Genomic DNA, 23,028 nt, shown 5'->3' with positions numbered 1-23,028 from the left:
TGCTGCACAAATGTCATCAATGTAAGTTCTAGACTAGAAGGCAGAAGTTGTTGCCACAGATCTAGTAGAATGTGCTTTAGGAGGCTTTGACAGTGAGAGGTCTTATTGAGTATAAACAAAAGAAATGCAATCAGAAATCCATTTGGCCAGGGTAACTTTAGAAACTAGTGATCCCAGTCTATTCGGTGAGAGAGAAAAAAATGCTGTTCTGATTTCCTGAAATCTTTTGTCCTGTGTAGATAAAAATGCAGTTGTCTATGTACATCTAAATGATGTAGCTTGTACTCTCCCTCATTTGAAAAATTAGGGAAAAAGGAGAAAAGTGAATTGATTGATATTCGACTCTGATGTTATTTTTGGTAGGAAGGGTTGATTCATAAATAAACTCTCTCTTTGTAAAATAATGTAAGGGGATTTGGAAGAGAGAGGTCAGAAATTCTCCTTGCAGAAGTAATAGTTAAGAGGAATGCTGTTTTCCATGACAAAAAAATTAAATCAGATTTGGCTGAGGGTTCAAATGGTTGTTGGGTCAATCCTTGAAGTAAGACTGTTAATCCAAAGGAGGTGACAGATCCTTCACTGGAGGTCCAAATAAGAAGGTGCCTTTTAGAAAAGCTTTGCACAATTTGGAAGGAGCTTTTTTGCCAGAGTGAAAATTGATACGTCTGTTAATTTTACTTTGACTGTCGAAAAAATAGCACCTTCCTTAAAATTAGATGCTCAAAAGTCCAGAACCTTAGGTATAGGAGCAGTGAAAGGATCAATTTCCTTTTGAAGGGCCCAAACTGAAAACCTTTTCAATTCACTCTTGCAAATCTTCCTTGTAGAAGCTTTCTGGGAAGACAGAAGTAGCCTGTGCTGTCTAGCTATCAATGGAACTAGAGAAATCACGTGGTTAGTTTGAGTCCTGGAATACTGGGATACTTCATCCCGGAGTGATTCGAGGGAAGGTCTGGACTCGGGTCCAGTATCCATGGAGGTTATCAAAGATGAGACCAAAGGAAGGGGAGTCACACTTGGCAAGGCCAAAAGGGGGCAATGAGGATAACTGAGCTCTTCAACTGAAGCGCTTTCTGTATGAATTTGGGAATCAGAGGCAACAGGGGATAAGCATATGACTGGAGGGCCAAATATGTACTACAGCATCTCTCAGTGATGCCCCTTGTGGGGGAATTAGGGCAAAGAACCTGCTGCACTTGCTGTGGGAAGATGCAAAGACATCGCAGACAGAAAATCTTCATTGCCACTGACTGACTTAGAGACCACTCCTGAGACATCAAAATGGACTGTTGAGTTTACCCACTAGTACACTGGATTTCCCCATTATGTGCATTGCCATAAGAAAGCGATTTGAGAAGATCGCCCACTGCCAAACACTCTGTCTTGCGACAAAAAGTGTAAGCTAAGGTTCTTGAAATCAGACCACAGACATGTTGTCAGCTTGTATCACAATAGTCCCTAGAGGGAGAACATCTTGAAAGGCTTGCAATGCTAGTAGGACCGCTCTCATCACTAGAACACTGATATGTAAATTAGTCTCTTGAGGAACCATGTGTCTTCGACCATCTGTCCCAAGAAATGCCCCCCCCCCCCCCCATTGTGAGGTGTCCATGTTTACAATGGCTACTGGACGAGACATGATAAAGGGGTGGCATAGGTAAACTTCATCCAATTGAATCCACCAATGAAGATCCTTGCATAGTCGACTGAGGTTGACTGGGAAGGACAGAGGGCGATGGAGAATAGACTACTGAATAGCTACAATCCACTAGAGAACGGGCTGTAGGAACAAAGCTTATGATAGCTGCCAATGAACTAGAGCCTGAAGGACAATTCTGGCTGGAGATGAAGGGTAAACAAGAATATGTAGTACCTGAACCTTGACTGTGACTTACTGTGTTGAAATGGGCTCCTATGAAGTCCAGACTTTGTACAGGCTGCAGATGAGACTTGGAGGTGTTGACTGAAATGGCAAGGTTTTGACAAAGTTGGAGCAAATAATCCCAGAACTGTTCTAATGGATGCCTGGTTGGGGTGTTGAGGAGCCAGTTGTCTAGATACAGACACACTCAGAATCCCAGCAGTCTCAGGTGAGCTACCATTGCCATACATCTGGTAACACCCTGGGACCTGCAGTGAGACCAAAGTGTAGGGCTCTGAACTGATAGTGATTGCCCCCAGCCAAAAGCGCAGAAATCTTCGGGATCATCTGTTCATCTTGTTGTGATAGTGACAGTACGTGTCCTGAAGATCGACTGAGCACATCTAATTCTTTGTGTAAAAAAAAGCAGAAGGGACTGAAACATGACCATTCGGAACTTTGACTTCTTCACAAATTGGTTCAGGTTGCTTAGATCCTAAATTGGTCTCAGGTTCCCAGTCTTTTTTTGGCATTAAAGAGAACATTGATTAAGTCCTGAATTCTCTCTGTTCTGGTGGGACCTCCTGGATGACTCTCTTGTCTAGCAGCTTTTGTATCTCTCGAGGTGCAGCTTCTCTCTGACTGGGTGGGACATCAGGAACCTTTCCTCTACTGTTTGACGGAATTTGAAAAAAAAAAAAAAAAAACGGTAAAGCACTCTCCCCACCTGCCTCCAGAGGTGGGCAGTCGGGTGGTGACCCTTCAGAAGCATTGAAAGTGTCCATCTGAAAGAGAGTCTCAGAAACCCTGTTTTTTCAGGCCTCCTCGCAGAAACCCTGTTTTTTCAGGCCTCCCCTGCTGCGAGGATGGTGTCTTCCATTTGAATCACCCCCCCCTGCATCTGGAGGAACTGTCCCTATATGAATCCTGGAAAGGTCCCTGGGATTTAGGGAACTAAATTTTGTTACCTATTTGATTCTGGGAAAAGGATTGTGAGGGGTAGAAAAGTGCATGGCTATGGCAGACAGTGTCTTTCCTTCCTGTTCACTCCAGGAAAGCTTTTCTTTTACAGAATGGGCCACACACATTCCATCAAAGAGAGCACTGATGAAACACGTGAAAGGATCCACAAAGTCACATGACTCCATCCAGGCATGTCTCCTAATAGTTATGCCTGAACTGGCTTGCCGGTTTAGTACCTATGCAGGATGGGATTATTAAACCTCATGGACACACTGGAAATTGACAAAAGTGTGTACAGATGTGAATAGGACCTCTTGTAGTCCTCTACAGACATGGACTCCAAGATGGATTTGGAGAATTACTGGGTGAAATCCCTTTGCAATCTTGTGAAGTGTGCTATACAATTCAGGGATTTTAAGGCAATGGTCACTGAAGCAAATATGCACTTTCCAAATGTGTCCAATGCCCTGGACTCTCTTACAGGAATTCTGCTTTGCTATTGCCTTCTTTATGGCTGCTGTCACAACCATAGCATTAACAGGGACTCCTTTGCTCCAGTATGGTCTGTCCTTTGGTGCCACCACAATTTTGTCTGGGCATCAGGGAATTGGTTCAACAGAGTCTGGTTCCTTCCATGCCCAGTAACTGGTTCAACAGTCTGCTATCTTCCATGCCCGGCAGGAGATTAAAACAACAAGCTCAACCACCGTGGGAGTTACCCAAGACATAGATGGGCCTGACCAAAAGCTTACAGAAAAACTGATTCCTCTGGGGAAGGAGTATCTGAAAACAAACCACCTTTTTGCTTAAGAATTTCTAGGATGTCTCAGAATGAGATGTCATCCACTGGAGATCTGGGGGACCCTTCCTTTTCATCAAAGTCAGTACCCAAGGTAAGGGACTCCAGAGGGGAATCTATGTGCCTCCTTTTGCACATTCTCTTTTGGGGAACCTACTCAGTGGAAAGATCTGGGGAGGTATCTGAACAGAGGGAAAGTTCCTCGATGGGGACTATCTGGACACTAGATAGTAACAGCTTTTCCTGTTGAGTAGGTCTAATAGAATCAGATCTTGGACCTGGAGGGGGAAGAGATGGGGGACCCAAAGAAGAGACAGTAATCAAATCTCTTTGTCGAGAGAAAGCCCAACTCCACTACCTACAGGTAGACTGACTGGGAGAAGCTGTGGCAGGTCACACCAAGGCCGAAACCTCTGAAGCAATCAAGCCCCAACCCTGCCCGAATGTGCACCTTGAGAGGAAGTTGGACCAGAGCTATCTAGCACCAAAGCTCAAGAGGCAAGGATGGCTCCAACAACACTGCAGTGGAACTTGGCACCTCAGATCCAGAAATGACGCTTCGGCTCTGAGACTAACCAGTCAAGGAGTCTTGTTGGAATTGAAAACCTGGCAGTCTACAGATCTGACACAGACACTATCAAGGCTCTCGGATCCAAGGCTTCCAAAACAGTGGGACAGATCAGAGAAGAAAGAATCACTACATGGGAAGTGGATAGAAAGCTTACGAATCCAATGGGAGATGGTATAACCCCCATTTGAACCTGAGCTCTGAGGAATTTCCTCATCATCTTACCCACATCAGCCTCAGAAAGACTTCTGTAAGATGACGCAGGTCGTCAATTGTGGCCTAGACTTTCACCTTGGCATTGTTTAGAGAAACAGGGACTGGAGTTGAGAGACCGGATCAAATGTGAACCTGGGTGAGAGAGAGTTTGAGGACATTGATAAAACTGTAGGATACAAAGTTTTTGGATCCAAGTGCCTTCTTGGAGAGTTTGTCAATATCAGTCTGATCACAGGTTGTTGGATCCTAGAGTCTTCTTTTGGGATCCAATAATGTCATATCCAATGTGTTTTGGATTTTGTGAGGAGGCTCAGAAGCAGTCAAAGCCTCCGGAGAACATGTAGGGGATCTCTTAGGAGATACCTTAGTCTCTCTGAAGAATACCTGGATAATTTACTTGGGGTTTGAGCCCCTGAAGACAGAGATGGAGGCAACAAGCCGTTAAGAACTTATTATGCCTGTCCAAAACAGTCCTACAGTTAAACACAGTACAGATAGCACAATCAGTATTAACATGTGCCGCTCTTGTGGGCATTCAGAATTCAGGATTTTGCGACCACAGGAAGTCTATTTTTTAAAGCCAATAGGTTTCTCGGCCATGATAAAAAAGAAAATAAATAAATACCAATAGAGAGGCACTTTTTTTTCACAGACAGTACAAACTATAAGCAATGGTAGAGAGACTACTCTCTAAAGGGTAGAAGGCAAAAGAAAAGGGAAGGTATAGTACCAGTAATGGTATGACAAGACTACCAAATGGTAGAAAAAGAAAGCAACAGATTTAACAGAGAAAAAAACCCCAGAAAACTCAACAATAGGGAGGATTAATAAAATAGTTACAGAAAAAGGAGTTTTCTAAAATATTTGCTACCCACAAATACTAGAAGCCAAATGAAGCTCTTGAGAAAGATCTGCGTCTGTACAAGATAGCGGCAAATGACATCGGTATTTCTGGTTGACTGGGGCATTACCGGTACAAGGAAGAGCTTGAGAGTTGGATCCCAAGTCTAGTGCATGCAGTCCAGTTAGATCTGAGGCCAGATCTGCTACCCACACATCGAGGAAGAATGAAAATAATATCAGATGCATCTTTTTTGCTTGTATTTTGCTGTCCATTTCCACAGACAACAGCTTTCAGTGTCTCAGTTTTTTTATTACCTTTTTAGTCTTCCTCCATATCCTTAGCTTCCGTAACAGAATCCTTTTTCTTCATACTCCTAAATACTTCATTTATCATGTCTCCATAAATATGGGTATTGTGGAATAAATTCATATGTGGGTACATAGTTTACAGCTATAGCCTTTTTGTCTTCACCAATTTTATATCATGACCACAACACCGAGATGTTCTTTTCTGGTTTTATCAGGTGCAAAATAATATCTGCAAATAAACCAAATTTGATTACTATACCAATTATATTTTTGAATTTCTGAGTCCAGTATTTTATTTGCCAATGGTTCTAAATATAAATATAATGTAAATAACAAAAGGGAAAGAGGACAATCCTGCCTGGTTTCTCCGTTCAGACATAACCTATCAGAGAGGAACCCTCACACACTTATTTTTGCCTCCGATTCTTCACATATCCTCCTAATTAACCTTATTATTGTATCATAATTCAAATGCGTCCACTGCCCTATTCAAAATCCTACTTTACTCCGTCAAATGCCTTCTCTGCATCAGGACCCACCCACAAGAGAGAGATTATTTCCTTCTGCTTCCCTCTGGATCATCATTCTTCTATTAATGCTGTCAAATGTTTGCATCCCCTCCACAAAACCACACTGACCCCCATCTATCAATTTTGTGAACTCCTCTGACATTATTTGAACCATTATAGACAAACACTTTTATAGTCATTGTTTAAAATTGAAATGGCCCTATACGAAGCTGGAGACAATAAATCTTTATAGTCTTTGGATATTACAGCCACTACAGTTTTTTTTTTCCAGGATGGTGCTTCCCATCCTTTTAAAATACTGTAAATAAAGCCTTCAAGATCATTATCACTATCATCCCCCCGCCCCATTTACCAAACTTCCATCAGAATACCATCTATTCCTGAAGACTTTCCTGCGGAGTGGAGCACCATTTTTATCCCATCTTCTCCTATCTTAACTGTTAATTGCTGAGCCTCATCTACCTCTCAATGTGGCATATTTAAGTCTTCAATAAATATTTCCATTTGTGTGTTTTCTTTACTTCCCCTTTTACCTATTTTATACAAATTTTCAGAACATTTCTGAAATATCTCTAGCACCTCTACAGGATCTCTGGTTATTTTTCTTCTTACAGGCTGTGCAAGTCTGGCAACAAGTCTTTCTACTTTCTGTTGCCCAAGTTATTGTGCTAAAAGCTTTTGTTCCCTGGAGTTAACAGACAGTTGCTTAACAACAACCTTTCTAAACTCATGCACATTATCCAGGTACTCCCTTATTTTCTCTTCAGCACACTGAAGTTGCACATCATCTTGTTCTGTGATATTCTCTTTATTCTGCAATACTTTAACTTTTGTCAGCCTTTCTAAATAATTCTTGTTGCTTGATAACCCTCTCTCTTTTTCCTTTATTTCTACCCCATTTTTAAACTCCACTTTCAGTTTATCCCACTCACTAGCTGTAACTTCTGGAGTATTTTCGATCTTCCCTAATAATGTCTGAGTAATTTCCACCCACCATTCCTTAAATTCCTCCTTTTTTAACAGGTAGGTGGGGAAGCACTACTGTTTGATTTTTACTTTTTAACCCTGCATTTTTATCTTGGCTATTATTGGTGTATAATCTGAAATATGTTATTGGATGCATGTCAAAGCTCTCACTTAAATGCACCTGTTCCTGTGAAATACAACTTCTGTCTAGTTAAGCTCAGTTACTGTTCTTTGGAGAATATGTAAATTCTCTCGGAGTTCCTACCACTGAATTCATGTGTTCAACAAATATTTTCATACATTTCTTCAGACATAGAAAGACTTAATCCCTTCTAGCCCCCCGCCCCAGATATAGCCTCATTGTTGCAAACCAAATTCTAGTCCCCACCTTTAACTACTACTCCCTGGTGAAAACTGATTTCTGCTCAAAAGTTCTTAAGCTCCATAATGGCCGTTTTAGGTGGAATCCAAATGCATGCTAAAGCAATTTTCCTCCATTGCCAGTAGCCCATTGATACCACAAATTTACTATTACACTTTTCCTCTTCTATCACTATTGGAGCTCTTCTAGCAATTAATACAAGTACTCCACTTTTCCTTTGTCCTTGACATTCTGCAGAACATCCATCCCAAAATCCTTTCTTTACAAATTCATTAGCTCAGCTCTTTCCAAATACGTCTCCAGTAGCACTCACTATTCTGCACTCCGCATTTCTTATTATGCAATTCACATTCCAAGATAATATGGAAAGTGTCACCATTATGATAAGAATTCATTATTCCCAACTATTATACACAACAGTGTTTTAAAGATTTCCAACTTTTTTGATACATGTACCCACTAATGTCTGGCAGGTTTGTTCCTTTGTGCAGTTTTTTTTTTCTTATCTCCCTTTGAACCTATGTCACACCCCTCAAAGGAAAAAAAACATTCCAGAATGCCCCCATAACCTGTTAACTTAATGCATACACACAACACTATGTACATCTTCAAATAATGAAGTTTAACCCTCCTAATAAGAACTGCCCAAAGAAGACAGCTGAAAATACAGGCCTGATCTAGCCTAAAGTTAAGGTTATCCATGCTAAGATGCATGTTGCACCTGTGCTTTTACCTACATTAATTGGTGTCTGTTCTTTTTTATCTTATTCCCCTCCTACATGTGAAAAACAATGTAGACGCTTTCAAAAAACATTAACTGCTAGCCCTGAAGAAAATAGTGCTTTGGCTTTTTAATGTTCTGTATTCAACTTGTCTCCACGGGAATGGGGAAAAATGAAAAATGTAGCTCTCAGCCGCAGGCTTCTCAACACATGCTGAAACATTTATTGCTAAAGGAAAACTTTTCATTATATTCAGCTTTCTTTTATTTATTTCCACTTAAAGCCTGTTACTGGATTAAGCAAATGGTCTTAATCCAATCACTTATGCATAAGTAAGAGAAAACATATAATCGACTATACATATATTCTGATATGTAAACTTTTACAACCCACCTCAACAACCCAAGATTACAGCCTATTAGCTTAAACATACTTTTGCTTAGCCTTTTGTCTCTCTGGATTGTAATACCTATATTTCTTAATAAAAAAAGACAAAAAGGCATCTGTTTTCTTTAGTATGTTTATCACATACGATACTAACAAAGCTTTACTATAAACATGCAATTTATATCATGAAAATCTTACAGCAACTGTTAATAGAAATGGTTTTATTTACAGATACCCTTGTCCTTCCTCTTCCCTTCCCCTTAGTGTCCTTCAAAACATTACTGACATGAAGTGAGGCAAATGCCCTTCAGTTCCCCACAAGTTTAACAGTCCATTCTTTCCACATTTTCTTCTAATGCCATATTTCACAAACGCGAGCAATGCTTTTTAATCTCACATTTACTCACTAATTTCAGTGTTCATTTATTCACTAATTTCAGTGTTGCTAGTTTTCTTCCTGTTCATCTCTATTTCCCAACTTCAGACTCCAGTTCAATTCTAGCATATTCCCAATTCTTCTAGTCAACATCTATGTTTCTCTAGCTTAAGCAAGGATGCAGCTACATAATTTAATTTTGTACTCGTGCTGTTATTCCTGCCCACGCAACCTGCCTGGCAGTTAAAATTTTGACAAGCTACCTCCCACCAACCCAGCACTTAAATGTTTGCATCACTTTCCCTCTAAAACCTTCTTACTGGATGCCTTAATTTAGACAGTTATGGATATAATATACCCTAAAAAGCCATGGTTTCTCTAAGTAATGTCTAGAAAATTGTACTCAAGAGTACAATTATGCCTAGCTACACTCTTGGTCTTAAGCATTTTCCTTTGGAACACTGGAAGAAGTTTCACTAGCAAAGTCTCTTCATGTGCTGCATTATTGGAAGAATGAGAAGTGGTGTCCTCTTTTGCTTGACTGCTCATTTTTTATTTGACAAAATTTTGTTTCCTCCCTAGCATGTTCTGCATCAGTAAAGGACTTTGAGCGTTCAAAAAAAAAATATTTTAAAGACAGCCGGATACAGCAGCTGAAATCTCACACCTGCCTCGACATTCCCCGATTGCTGGAAAACATTTTGTCTTCTGTCTAGGATACAGCGAAAAATCATTTCATACAAACACTATTGTCTCCAATTATTTTTAATATTTTGCCCTTCTGCCACAGTTTTGTCAGGATCAACTCTTTCTGCTGGTAGGATTGCATGTTTACTAACACAGGTTTTAGCTGCTTTCTCATGGCCAAGTTTGAAGTATACACATGATGTGCTCTTTCACTTAACACATCCTGCTGTGGAATACCAGTCCAGTTGTTTATTTGTGCCTTCAGAAAATTAACATAGTTTGTTCCTTACAGTTTCTCTGATGCAGCAGAAAATCGCTATCCTCTAACTCTACCATTTTTGAAACTGCTCTTCTTGAGTAGTCTTAGCCAGCAATTTCTTCATTTCAGACGCTGTTTTTGCAGTTTTACCAGCTCATCTGAATAGTTGTTTAAAGCTTCTTCCATTTTTTCCAGTCTTTTGTCATTTGAGTTGATATACACCTTCAGTGTTTTATTTTAATTAGCTCTGAGCACGTTTGACTTGTTCTGTCCTCAAGGTTACTAGAAGCCTCGTTTTACACCAAAGCTAGAGCCTGACCTGCTTTTTGATGAACAGCTGCAGATTCCTCCCATTCATTGATTTCTTCTCTCTTTTTCTTGTTGACATTCTTTCAGGCTCTCCTAGTTTGTTCTTTGCTGGCATCCAAGTAGTGTATTTACCTTTAGTAAATTAATTTACTGGCTAGAGACAGAGTTCGTGGCCTTTGTCTTTCAGTTTCTTTTTTCATACTGGAAGAGCTGAATTGTTGAGACAACAGCCTTCACTTTGAACCTTGTAATTCTTGGTATTGATGCTGGTCCTGGGTGCAAGCATTTTGGTGATCACTGCCAATGATGATCAAAGCTGATGTTTAAATTCTGTCTCCATCAGCACCTGATAAGCTTTTGATCACTGTGCAGCCGTACTGGAAGTATTCTGTAGACGTACTCTGTCCCTTCTAAACCTCACTGAAAGAGAACAAAGTTAGACAGAAGTTATGATGTAGGTACTGATGAAATGGGACCTTGAGGCTAGGCAACAAATAATCTAAACAATTAACAATCTAGCATGAACCTATGACAGTCAACAACCTGGAGTTAAGAGTTCCAATCCCTGGGAAGCGGGAACATCTTATCTGGTCCCCACAGAACTGCTACTACAATATCAAGCTCTCTCCTAAAAATGCCATCTTTTCTGCAGGGAAATGCCTTGAGAGGCCAAGGGAAAGTCTGAAAAGCGTTCTTCAAGATCTATTTTGGAGAAGGGAAGGAAGTGAAGTTGTGTGGGCTATCCTCCGCAATTTCTACACCATCCCTAAGATCTCACTAAATACGGGATCATCTGTGGAAAGAAGGGAAATATCCCACATCACAATATACTTTGGGATGGGAGACGTGGGGAATAAATGTGCTTTCTGTTGCACGTGCTTCTGTCTTTTTTTGGGAGGGGGCCGAGATTGGGGGGAGCAGCTGAAGTATTGTCAGGCACTCTATTGTGATCTCAGCAATGGACGCTATACTAATCCTCTGTCCTACTGAGTAGAGAGTGAGAGAGGCCACAAAGTAGAAATATAAACATCTTGCGTGAGACCAGTACTATCACAAGCTGAAGTGACCCACACACAGAAGTCTGCAATGTCACTGCGGGAAAAACACATCAGAAATACACTTGTTACTAAAGCTGGCAATAGTAAATTTAAAACAACAACATTAACCAGTGCTGATGCAGACAGAAGTCACACTATCAGCATTGATCATCTGGCAATGACCACAAAAATCAAAATTTTGCCTAGGCCCAGGGCTAGCAGCAATGCAAGGCTCAAAGTGATTGCTGATGTCTCAACAATTCAGCTCTGACATAAGGAGGCTAGAAAGGTACCATATATGTATGGTTCCAGAGCCAACACCAATTAAACTGAAGGCATCTTCAATCTGGAACACATTGATGGAAAAAGCTCTTGTCCCACACCAGAAACCACACCGCATCTGTTGGTGTTGACAGTGGCACATACAAGCGGCTTTGCAGGGATTGACACAGTGATGGGGTATAAGAAGGCAGCCACAGGAAGGCACAGGGAATACAAACAGTTCTGATCTAGCACCGAACCAGAGGGAAAAGAAACAAGACCCATCTCCATATGAACATGCGCAAGAACCCTCACCATCTTTGCATACGCGATGACCTTAACAGAGCCTGGAGCTTTGAAATCCTGCAAGCAGAGATGATGCCACCAGACAAAACCTTTTCTTCAAAGGTGTTACCTTCAATGTTGCTGAGCCAGTGGATCTGAAATGGTGGAGGGGAAAGCCTGTCAATCATGAAAATGAGATCACATAAAGAACAAGACTTTTGCAAGATAGGAAGAAATGCAATACTCCTTTGAGGAAATTATTGATCAACTGATGCTGGTCCACAAGCATAACATTCCAAAGGACACAAACATCTTTACTGTAGAATGACAAAAGCCTGAATCACATAGGTGCCTCTGCTTTGAAAGGATGACTTGCAAGATGATTAAATGGGAAGGCTGAGGCCACTGTTCTGTTCAGAAAGAGAAAAACTTTCACTTGGTAGCACATATAAGGCATGTGGAAGCAGTTTCAATCATTGCCAAGCCATGGCTGAAAGTCTAGTAGGATCAACAGGCCTACATCAAGAATAAGTGTGTGAGATGGAACTTGCTGTCACCTCAACCAGGGCATATATCCTGGTCTAAATAGGGAGACTTTCTGCACTACCAGGAATCAGAGAATCTGAAAAGCATGCCCTTCTCTGCTACTATGGGGTGATAAACCTTAGCTTTGATCTTTTTCTCTTGAGCTTTCTAATGAAACAAGAGATCAGTGGAAAGCATATGAAAATATGTAGTACTGCCTGTGTTTCAGGCCACAGCATGCATTCACCCCCATCTTCTCCTCGCTCTACTGCACTAAGCAGTACAGAAGAACTACATTCTCATGAGTACGGAAAAGGCTTAGCAAGTGTCTCATATTTAGAAATCTGCAGCAGACAAGAGCTTTCAACTAAACTCCAGGAGAGTTTGCTAGAACATTCACATATCTCATGACGGACTGTCTGGCTGCCAAATACAAAATTTCCATCTCCAAATCTTGCAGGGTCAGGAAGACTCTTTCCAACTTAAAATGTCTGAAGTACAGTCCCCTGTTTAGGAGGTACTGTGACCCTTACTGGTGGCAAGCTTCCAAACTCACCAGCAAAGCAGCCCATCCATGATACATTTGTCTGCTGGAATGGGAGTCCCATTAAGAGGTAGGAGGGATTCCCACAATGCTTTGAACCAGTCATGAGTAAAGAAATGTAAATATATGGTGCCTCTTTAGCAAATGACATGGCATAGTTCACTACAACATCCACATCCTCACTCAAGCAAATGTCTCCAAGAAAATCACAGCAGCCACCAAACTCGTAAGTCAAAGCAGGATCAGAGTCTGGACTCTATGCTGTTATCCTCACCCATGGGATGATTATGATGCAACCTCTTGGGCCCTCTACACAGGCATGAACAATAAAAAATGGAGGGACCAACTTTGTCCCCACAAAGGCACTCCACAGAGATAGTATCATAGAGGACTTTTTTCAGCATATGATAAACACAGGATAAACACTAAAAAGTGACCAACCATGACCACATCCAGAATCCTCTGATCTTTGTTAATGAATGCTCAAGTGAAAATATTTTGGTGGAAAAGCCCCCCCCCCCCCCAAAACCCAAACACACACACACACACTCACCATGGGCACCCTTCCCACCAGTGAGGACTGTTACTGGATAGTAGTGGATGGGTGACTTAGGTGACACTGGCAGTGGAAGTCTGTGATGCTTGAGTGACTTCATCAGGCAGCAATGAGACTTCTTCCTCTTTTAGGATGGCTTGGTCTAGAAGAGAACAGGACAGTAGTGCAGAACAAGAAGTTTCCTCCACAGAAGTAACAGCCTGACTCTTCTCATCATTCAAATCTTGAAATATCTGACCAAAAAGCATCTTTCACTGAACATGGCATTCAAATTATTTCTGAGTTCCTTCTTGAGGGAAGCCCATACATTAACTTGCAGTTCTGTTCAATGAATCAGCATGATCAAAATCATAACAGGACAAATGGTAACCCACCATGGAATGCATAAATGAAGTCATGACAAATTCCTTTTTGATCCCAGAATCAGAGAAATGTCAAGCTTTCCAATATCAAATCCAGAAAGGAATACTGGAATATATGTAGATGAGATGAAAAAAAACAAGAGTCCTAGGCACAATAAAGAAGAGGAGTATACTCTTGTCACATCTGTCCAGACCTTTGCTACTCTGCTAACAAAGAATACAAAAAGTGCAGTCTCTGAGACTACTGCTGAATAGAAAGTGCAGTCTCTGAGACTACTGCTGATCAACAAGATTACAGAATGTGGCTTGTGTATGCTTGGTTAATAATTCCACTCCATTCACCACACAGCATGCAAACATTTACTACCTTGAAAGCCATAGAAGCAGAGTATAGGGACTTCCAGAAGATAATAATGGCATACTTGATCTCAAGCGCCGTGGACTGAATGGCACAGAGCTCCTCATCTTCCTTTCCCAGACCCACATTTATGTGCTTCTGGAAGAAGAGGGCAAGAAAGGAAGGAAGTGGGAGGAGGCAGTCTACAAAGGGTTTCATGAAGAACTGGTCATCATGGGCAGGAGAGCTACAGTTGTGAAAGACTTGCTGTCCTTTTGTTTGTTTTCAAGAAACAGCTTTCCTTTTTAGACTTTTCAAAGACCCTAAGTGGAAAAATGTCACCCCCCATCAGCTATAGTAAAAATTTCGTGCAGGATCTCCTGCAAGTGACAGCATGTGACAGGCACATGCCAGTACCTGACAGAACACTTGCCAAAAGTTGTACATGGGTGGGAGCCATGCACTGGGTCTTATTTTTATTTATTTATTCTACTGGGTTACTGCGATTGCTTGACTCAGCAAAAGTGCATTTCCAGCAGAAGCCCAGGGAGAAGAGTTCCAACAGACAGAAATGTGACAAAGTTAACACTCCTATACTATTATGTAGAAGTATTTACAACGGGAAGACATGCAAATCTTTTGTAAGCAAGTCACAGGGTTGACAATGACTCAGAGCTGCAAACAGAGGCAGAAGTCAGCAGAATTAAAATTGGGTATAGAATTGACAATTACAACAAGGAAATGGCAAGGAGAAATAACATATTAAGAGGAAGTAGTATGAGTGAGGCAGGAAAAAAAGAAAAGTAGTTAATGAAAGAACAAGAAAAAGGATATTATTTACATGTTGGACACTAAATGAGCCTTTAGCTACTGGAGAAATGTGGGGTGGTTACATCCTTGCTGAATTAGGTTATTTCTCATAATGCTTTTCCAACCATGGTAGAAGCTGGGCATACCACTGAAAATGAGTCTGCAGTGCTGACCGTGTGTGTGTGTGTGTGTGTGTGTGTGTGTGTGTGTGTGTGCGCTCGCAAATAGATGCTTTCTTCCCCACACTGATTCTCAGCTACAGTGGAAAGTGTTGTCTTAAACATAAGTACCTGGCAAACGCATGCTTCCCTTCTAGTTATACTGTTAGCCACCCTCCCGCATGTGGTAGCATCACCAGTGAGACTATCATATGCAGACACCAAGCCCATAGTCCCAAAAAAGCAATTTCCTAAACTGATGACTAATGCTCCATTTAGAGAGATAAAAACTGCTTGATGTCTAGTTCTTGAGCCATGAGTCCTGGCTGGGACAATTAAGCTCTCTCCCTGAATGGGCCAACAGATTCTGCTGGCTCTAAAGGGAGACTCGGGGGGCAGGTTTGAACAGGACCCCAGGAACCGGACTTTTTCTTTTGAAAATTACTTGCCCTCAGATCATCTTCGTTCTGGCTTACCCTTTAAGCTCCAGCCTTCTGACAATGCTCCAGAAGAGATCTAGGTCTGTGCATGGGATCATCCTAAAAATCTTCCTGTGCAAGACCTTTCATGCATCACCCATCCTTCTGGAAACAAGGAAGGCCAGCTGCACCAGCAGGGTTAAAATGATGGCACGTACAGTAGTGGCTCACATCATGTTCCTCCCAAAGCCAGTAAAGACAATGCCAGAGTGGGCACTAACAAAATTTGGCAGCCACAGGAATACTTTGTAGAACTGTATCTGGGTATCACATTCACAGTCATGCACCAGGATTATCAGCCAATAAGTGTGACAGCTGGTGCACAGGGATTTGGCTATTACCCGTTAACATGTTTCTTCCTGTGGTACAGCATTCAAATCACACAGGCTTCGTTCATCTACTGTATGAACATGAACAAGTCACTTAATCGGACAGTATTTTTGAAGCAATAGGTCATATGGGCTAAGCTCCTTAATGGCCTCGTGGACTGCATGCCTAGTAACTACTAATGAACTGTGCAAGCAGCATGAAAGAACTTGTGTTAATGATGACTAGTCACTCTTGGGTGGCAGGTTTATGAAATCATTTGGTGTGTCAGTACCAAGGGCAGTAACTTTTAACTGAACTGTGACTGGTGTGGGGGGGGGGTGAGACCAACTGTAGAACTCCCAATATCAGGTCAAGAGCTGCAGAAACAAAGAAAATAAAATGAACTGAAAAGTGAAGAAAAAGACATACTGCAGTGGAAATGACTAATGTAATAAACTGACAAGTCTACTTTTATTTATCGCTGGATCCACTGTTGCAAGCAGCATACCACAGACCAACTTAATGCCAGCCGCAAACACATGACAAGTTTTGGTAGGAATTGTTCTCTGCAGTATAGCTGTGCCATACAAACCAAATATATTTTCTCATGACTATCATAATAAAGGAGCTGTGTTAGGGCAAAACAACCACATCTGAGGGTGGGGGGTGGTGTCTCCTTACAAAAATCTTGTTAATATGGCTCTGTTACATTTAGTTTTGCAATGGTCAATTGGGGTGTCAGGGTAGCATGGACAGCACAGTGTCAGGCAATTACGCACTAGTAAACCCAAAGAGACACAAATAGAATTATGCCAGTCAAAAATGGTGAAGCAGAAGAAATTTTAATTTTGAAAAAAATTATTTTTTCTACAGTAGAAAAAAGTGCAGACCCACAATGCTGGAGTGACAATCATCACCTGAAGAAATGCTGTGTTTACTGCTGCTCAGTGCTCACCTGTGAGAGCTAGATCCTTCCTCAAGATGAATCTTTTAACTTGTGATCTCCAGTAAAAGGCTACATCCAAATGTAGATTAATTAGGGAAATCCAGCACTGGCAAAATAAAATGTTTTACTTTGGTGGCCAAAAGGTTTAAAAAATATGAAGTATTACTGTTAAAGGAAGTTGAATAAAACAAAGCATCCAGGGGGATCCAATTAGTAAAGGTCAGCAAATGTGAGCAAAAAGTGGGCAAGGGGAACACGTTTCTTGTGCTGTCAGCTGCTGCATGCAGCTGCCCAACCACAGTTTCCCAAGATGCACACTTTCAGAATTCCTACTTCTGGCACATAAGGAGGACTAGGGAAGAGAACTTTTACCTTAAGTTGCTGTTGTAGCTCACTATTCAGTCTGGCCAAGACTGTGTTTGTCTCTTTGTTCCTTCGTATTGATGCTTGAATAGCTTTCTTGTCTTTTCCAACAGACCTAATTAGAAAAAAAAAATGTAAAATGCTAAACTACAAACAAGTTACTCATCAAGAAATGCAATTATTTACTGGCAATCTAATCTCTACATTTGTTAAACATCAACAAAAAAGCTTGAGAAAGGGCAAGAGGGTTTTCCTATTAGTGTCTCCCAAATGAGGTGGGAGCCACAGATAGTTCAAGCCTGTCCTGTCTAGACTAGATCTCACTTCTACCTCAATTCATGCTCTGTCTTACATAGCCAAAGATTAGATATCAGTTTCGTTGCATAGTAGCATTCACTGACTACTTTGTTTCCATGACCAGTATGATACACATCCGCATCAGGTAGATTCTTTTTACAAATACTGCACCACACCACCACAGACTTTTCCTTCCAATTCAACAAGCCTATGCACATACCCATTATAAAACTGAGATTATCAGGTTTCAACGAACAATTTATTAAACTATATAAAAGCAGACTGCTAAAGCAATACCCCCTTGGCAAAGTCTCCAGAAAAACATTCACCTAAAAACAAAATCAGATCTTTCCTCATTACTAGTGATGTTTATCCTAATGCTGGAACAGCCCTTAAAAAATGTTACTCTGCATGACCCAAGCATCAATAATGGTCATTAGATATGACAAACCAAATGAGAGAGTCCGCAGTAAAGCAATTATACATGATTAATGTCATATCCTGCATTATTACAGTGGCTATAAAAAAAGTGTACACACCCGTTAAAAATGCCAGGTTTTTGTGATATATACAAAAAATCAGACTACAATAAATAATTTCAAAACCTTTCCCACTTTTAATGTGACCTATAGCCTGTACAATTCAATTATAAAACAAATCTGTTAGGGGAAAAAAATGTACAATAAGCTGGTTGCATAAGTGTGCACACCCTTAAATATTTTGTTGAAGCACCATTTACTTTAATTACAGCAGTCAGTCTTCTTGGGTACACACCTACCATTAATTAAAGAGACTGATTAACCCAAAATAAATTTCAGCTGTCCTAGCAGGATTAGCCATGATTTGCAGAGAGCTTACAAAGCATCAAAGGGATCCCATTATTTAAATGTATCAGCCAGGAGAAGAGTACAAAAAAATTTCCACAGCATTGGCTATACCATGGAACACAGTGAAGACGGTCATCAAAAAGTGAAGAAAATATGGGACAACAGTGATGTTGCAAAGAACTGGATGTCCCTCCAAAATTGATGAAAGACTAGATGAAAACTGGTTAGGGAGGCTGCAAAGAGATATGCAGCAACACTGAAGGAGCTGCAGGAATTTCTATCAAGTACTGGTCGTGTACCACATGTGACAACAATCTCCCGTATTCTCCATAGGTATGGACTATGGGGTAGGGTTGCAAGACGGAAGCCTTTTCTTACACAGAAAAACATCCAGGCCCGGCTAAAATTTGCAAAACAATACATCAAGTCTCCCAAAAGCAAGTGGGGAAAATGTGTTAAAGTCTGATGCGACCAAGGTTGAACTTTTCTGACCACAATTCCAAAAGGTACGTTTGGCGCAAAAACAACACTTTGCATCACCAAAAGAACACCATCCTCACGATGAAGCATAGTGGTGGCAGTATCATGTTTTGGGGTTGATTTTCTTCAGCTGGAACTGGGGCTTTAGTCAAGGTGGAGGGAATTATTAACAGTTCCAAACACCAGTCACTTTTCGCCCAAAACCTTCAGATGTCTGCTAGAAAGCTGAAGATGAAGAGGAATTTCAGCTTTCAACACAAAAATGACCCCAAGCATACATCCAAATCAACAAAAGAATAGATTCACCAGAAGAAAATTCAAGTTTTAGAATGGCCCAGCCAAAGCCCAGACCTAAATCCAATAGAAAATCTGTGGGGTGACCTGAAGAGGGCCTTGCACAAGAGATGCTCTCGCAATCTGACAGATTTGGACAGCTTTTGCAAGGAAGAGTGGGCAAATATTGCCAAGTCAAGATATGCCATGCTGATAGACTCCTACCTAAAAAGACTGAATGCTGTAATTAAATCAAAAGGTGCTTCAACAAAGTATTAGTTTAAGGGTGTGCACACTTATGCAACCAGCTTAATGTAATTTTATTTTTTATATAGTTTTTTTCCCTTAACAGATTTTTCAATTGAATTGTACAGTTTATAGGTCACATTAAAGGTGGGGATAGTTTTGAAATGATTTATTATGGTCTCATTTTCTTATAGCACAAAAACCTGGCATTTCTACAGGGGTGTGTACACCTTTTATATCCACTGTATATTAAGTACTTCTCCACAAACACTGTACAGCTAATGAAAAAAGCAAACTTGAATACAAACCACAAGGACAGCTCTTTAAAAAGTTACAGAAAAGGAAATGGAAACAAGAAAGGTATCTTAGACAGCTGTACTAAACTATGGAACTTTGGGAATTTCTTGAAGCAAGCCTCAGTGTTGCACACCTGAATCTGGGAAGGTAGCCAATTCCAAAGTCTTATAAATGTTTGTCAATTAGACTTTGGAACTGTAAATAACCATCTCCCCCAGCAGAAGACCTGAGGGACCTATTAAGGGTCAGTGTTGCTCCAGGCCATAAGAAAAAAGTCTTATAAACTCATCTGGCAAGAAATGGTAGCCAGTGCAGATCAAGCAGGACACAAGTTCCCAGTCAACAGCTTTGCCATGGAAGTTATAGCACAACTGTATTTCACAGTTCAAGGTAAAGTAACTGCAATTGTGCAGTCATGACATTGCTAGTGCATGAACCACCACAGCTGCCTGATGGATGGTATGAATACTTGGAATGACGAACAAACTTGAAAGGCAAACCCAATCTATTCCCACTGTTTATTATAACAAGTGAAAGGACAGTAAGATGCAAACGTAGTGTGGCATGCACCAGAAATTTAGAGGTTTTCAGCGGTTTAAGCTTAAGTTCAGTATACACTCTCCATTGCAAAACTGACTTCACAAGGGTACAAGTCAGGCACAGATTCCTAAAAGGACAGACAAAGGAGAGCGTTATCAGCAAGTGATAAGACACACCTCTCCTCTAAAGTAAGTCTCTAAGTGGCAAATAAATTGCAAAAAATGACACCAAGCTTGACTCCCAAGGTACTATACACTCCAGAGGGAAGCTTGTGGATGAATTTACGCTACGCATCAATCACCCTCTATAAGCAGCCTCAAGGTAAGAGGAAAACCAAACAAGCACACGGAATGGCCTGTACTCGACTACTCTAAGCATCTTGGTAACAGCTTAGCCGTAATCCTCTACATTGAAGGACTATTCATTTCAGAACATTCCCATCAATGTAATATACAAGTTTGGAACCTGCCTACCTTAACATCCAAAGTGACAGGAATAAACTTTTTATAATAAACACAGCCAACATTCTGATCTCCTTGTCATGTGATCCATTGCTCAGTCCTGGTATTACTGTGAATCCCCTAGAAGCGTCTCTGGAGAGAACTGGGGAATGTGATATTGGACCCTGGCAGAAACTGTCAAGTTTTTTTAGACTGGGGCTGTGAATGTGTCTCATCAGTGGCACTGTAAAATATATCTCTGAATTCCTGATTACAAGGGAGTGAGCATAAGATATTCAAATACCTCACAGCTCAACAAAAATCCTTTCAGAAGGGTATATTTTCTGACCCGCCCAAACCTCTGTTTAAAGCTTTCATCAGGTTGAGAGTATCCCCAAAGGTGGCATCCTCAGATGGGTAAAGAGAAGAAAGTAATTCCTCATTACCTGTATCAAAGCCATGGTGGAATAAAGTTGGTGAGAATAACCCAGATCCTACTCATCCCTCTCTAAGTGAGAGTAATCTGAATTGATGGTGAAGTTATCTCTCAAACCCAGGACCTTTCAATTTTCAAAAAGAAAGGCTGGTGGCCTTTCACTGTTTTCCTCTCCCACCACATGTAGAAGACTATAAACAACATTAAGTCTAAGGTAGGTGATCACAAACTCTCAGCTAGAATATATCTGGAACCTACTTAGTGGGTGGACATTGTTCCTTAACAGTGTAGGCTTACTCTGATCATAAACTAACTATCCAATGAAATGTATATGGTAGACCTCTGAAGTACGAGGATACAGTAAGAAACTCTTATGCAAACTACTTACAATTAAAATGGGAATAAAACTGTTTGAGTCTCCAAGCAGCTACCATTCACATCTGATTCTCTCACATTTGCTTATTAGTCAAGTGAGGTAGTTCTATTCCCAATGCACTAACATCTGACCGGCTCTTGCACAATGACTGGAAGAGAAACTCCAACCAATGGAATAATGGTTATAGTATCCATAGCAAAGCCATGTGAATTCAGGTGGTTTAAGCACTGTGTATTATATCAGACAACATTCAGCCTAAAAGTTACAAGTCAGCATAAAGTAAAACCAAGTCAGAAGATTGAAATGCAGGTACTAGCATAATCTTAACTTTTCGAACAACTGTTATTTTGTTTAAATCTAGGTCATCACTATGAGCTTCCTCTAAAGGAGCTAGTGCTTCTATTAGAGCTGAAGATGAGAAAACACCCTCTGCCATGAGGTTTGAACCACACACACAGTGGTTGTGTCAGACCATAGGCCTGGGAAGGATATCTGGTCAGGTCTTCAAGACCAGTACCACCTCCCCTTTTCTGTGCCACTGTCACAATGCAATTTTTTTTTATTTTAAGTATGTCTTTTCAGTCATTTAGCAGATTACATTCTCTGCCCTGTTAAGAAACAAAAAGGATAAAGGTTTTTCTAATGAGACAGAGGTCAACATGCACTCAATATCTCTCAAAGTCAGGAACTTTCACTGTTCATAAAGTCCCAAGATTTCTCTCTCACTTTAAGAGGGTCTTCATGTTGAAGTCACACACTGCTTAGATGCATCAACATTAGGGAATTCCCCTAAATAAGCACTGCAACTGAAACTATTCCTGGGAATTTTCACAATAACATCTATTAATATTTTCTAAGAATGTGAGACAAAAAACAATAATAAACCAAACAAAGCTAAAAGGAACCTGTAAGCATCATCAACAATCAGAGCCACAAATGTACATGCCAAGAAAAAAATTAATAAAGTGACCAAAACATTGGCAAAAGATACAGGTGACCATTCACTTCAGCTGGGGAAGACAATGACGATGGTATGAGCTGCACTGTCTTTCACAGCTAGGCATCTTATGAATTCATAGGTCCTTACTAATATTAAGGCAGAGGAGCTGAGCCACATTGCCCAATAATGGTGGGAGAATAACACTGTCCCCACTACGCAAATTTTCTCCCCATAGGCCAAGTAACAATTTGTGACCACCTACGGAGTTAACCAGAATGTTTTTAAAGGTTGCTAAGGAAGTACTCTGCTTATATTCAGGCATCCAATTCCAGAAATGGGATAAGCTGAGTTAGGTACCCATTACAACACTTACCACTGTTGACGTGGTAGTAGAGGTTTAGGTCTGTAGAGTGGGCATTTAATTTAGTACTGTGTTTATTTAGGTAAGAGAGCTCAAAAAGTGTTGGGTTACTGACAGCACACAACACTAAAAAAGATAAACATCATCAGGAGATTGTACAGCAGCGAGTATAAGGACAGGGTTTGGTTATAGGTCACACTAAAGGTGGAAAAAGTTTTAAAATGATTTATTGTGGCCTCATCTTTTTATATCACAAACAACTGGCATTTAAACAGGGGTTTGTACACTTTTTTTATCCACTCCAAGTGTGTGCGTGTATGTATGTATATATACATATATATATATATAAATATATATATATAAAAT

At 40.6% G+C, this 23,028-nt stretch overlaps 1 protein-coding gene across 1 annotated transcript in view; it reads right to left on the bottom strand.

Moving 5' to 3' along the window:
- The window catches only part of REPS1 (RALBP1 associated Eps domain containing 1), a 1,538,969-nt gene that overhangs the window by 51,815 nt on the left and 1,464,126 nt on the right, over positions 1-23,028 (bottom strand). Inside the window, exon 16 of the mRNA XM_044068024.1 lies at positions 17,159-17,264. Within this exon, the coding sequence (XP_043923959.1) occupies positions 17,159-17,264 (106 nt within the window). The remainder of the gene's footprint in view (positions 1-17,158; positions 17,265-23,028) is intronic.

Source organism: Protopterus annectens, chromosome 1.part0 (assembly GCF_019279795.1).
Source record: "Protopterus annectens isolate FY-2018-M chromosome 1.part0, PAN1.0, whole genome shotgun sequence".
Classification (NCBI taxonomy): Eukaryota; Metazoa; Chordata; order Ceratodontiformes; family Protopteridae; genus Protopterus; species Protopterus annectens.
The sequence above is the reverse complement of the archived record's forward strand: the minus strand, read 5'-3'. Positions and strand labels throughout refer to the sequence as shown.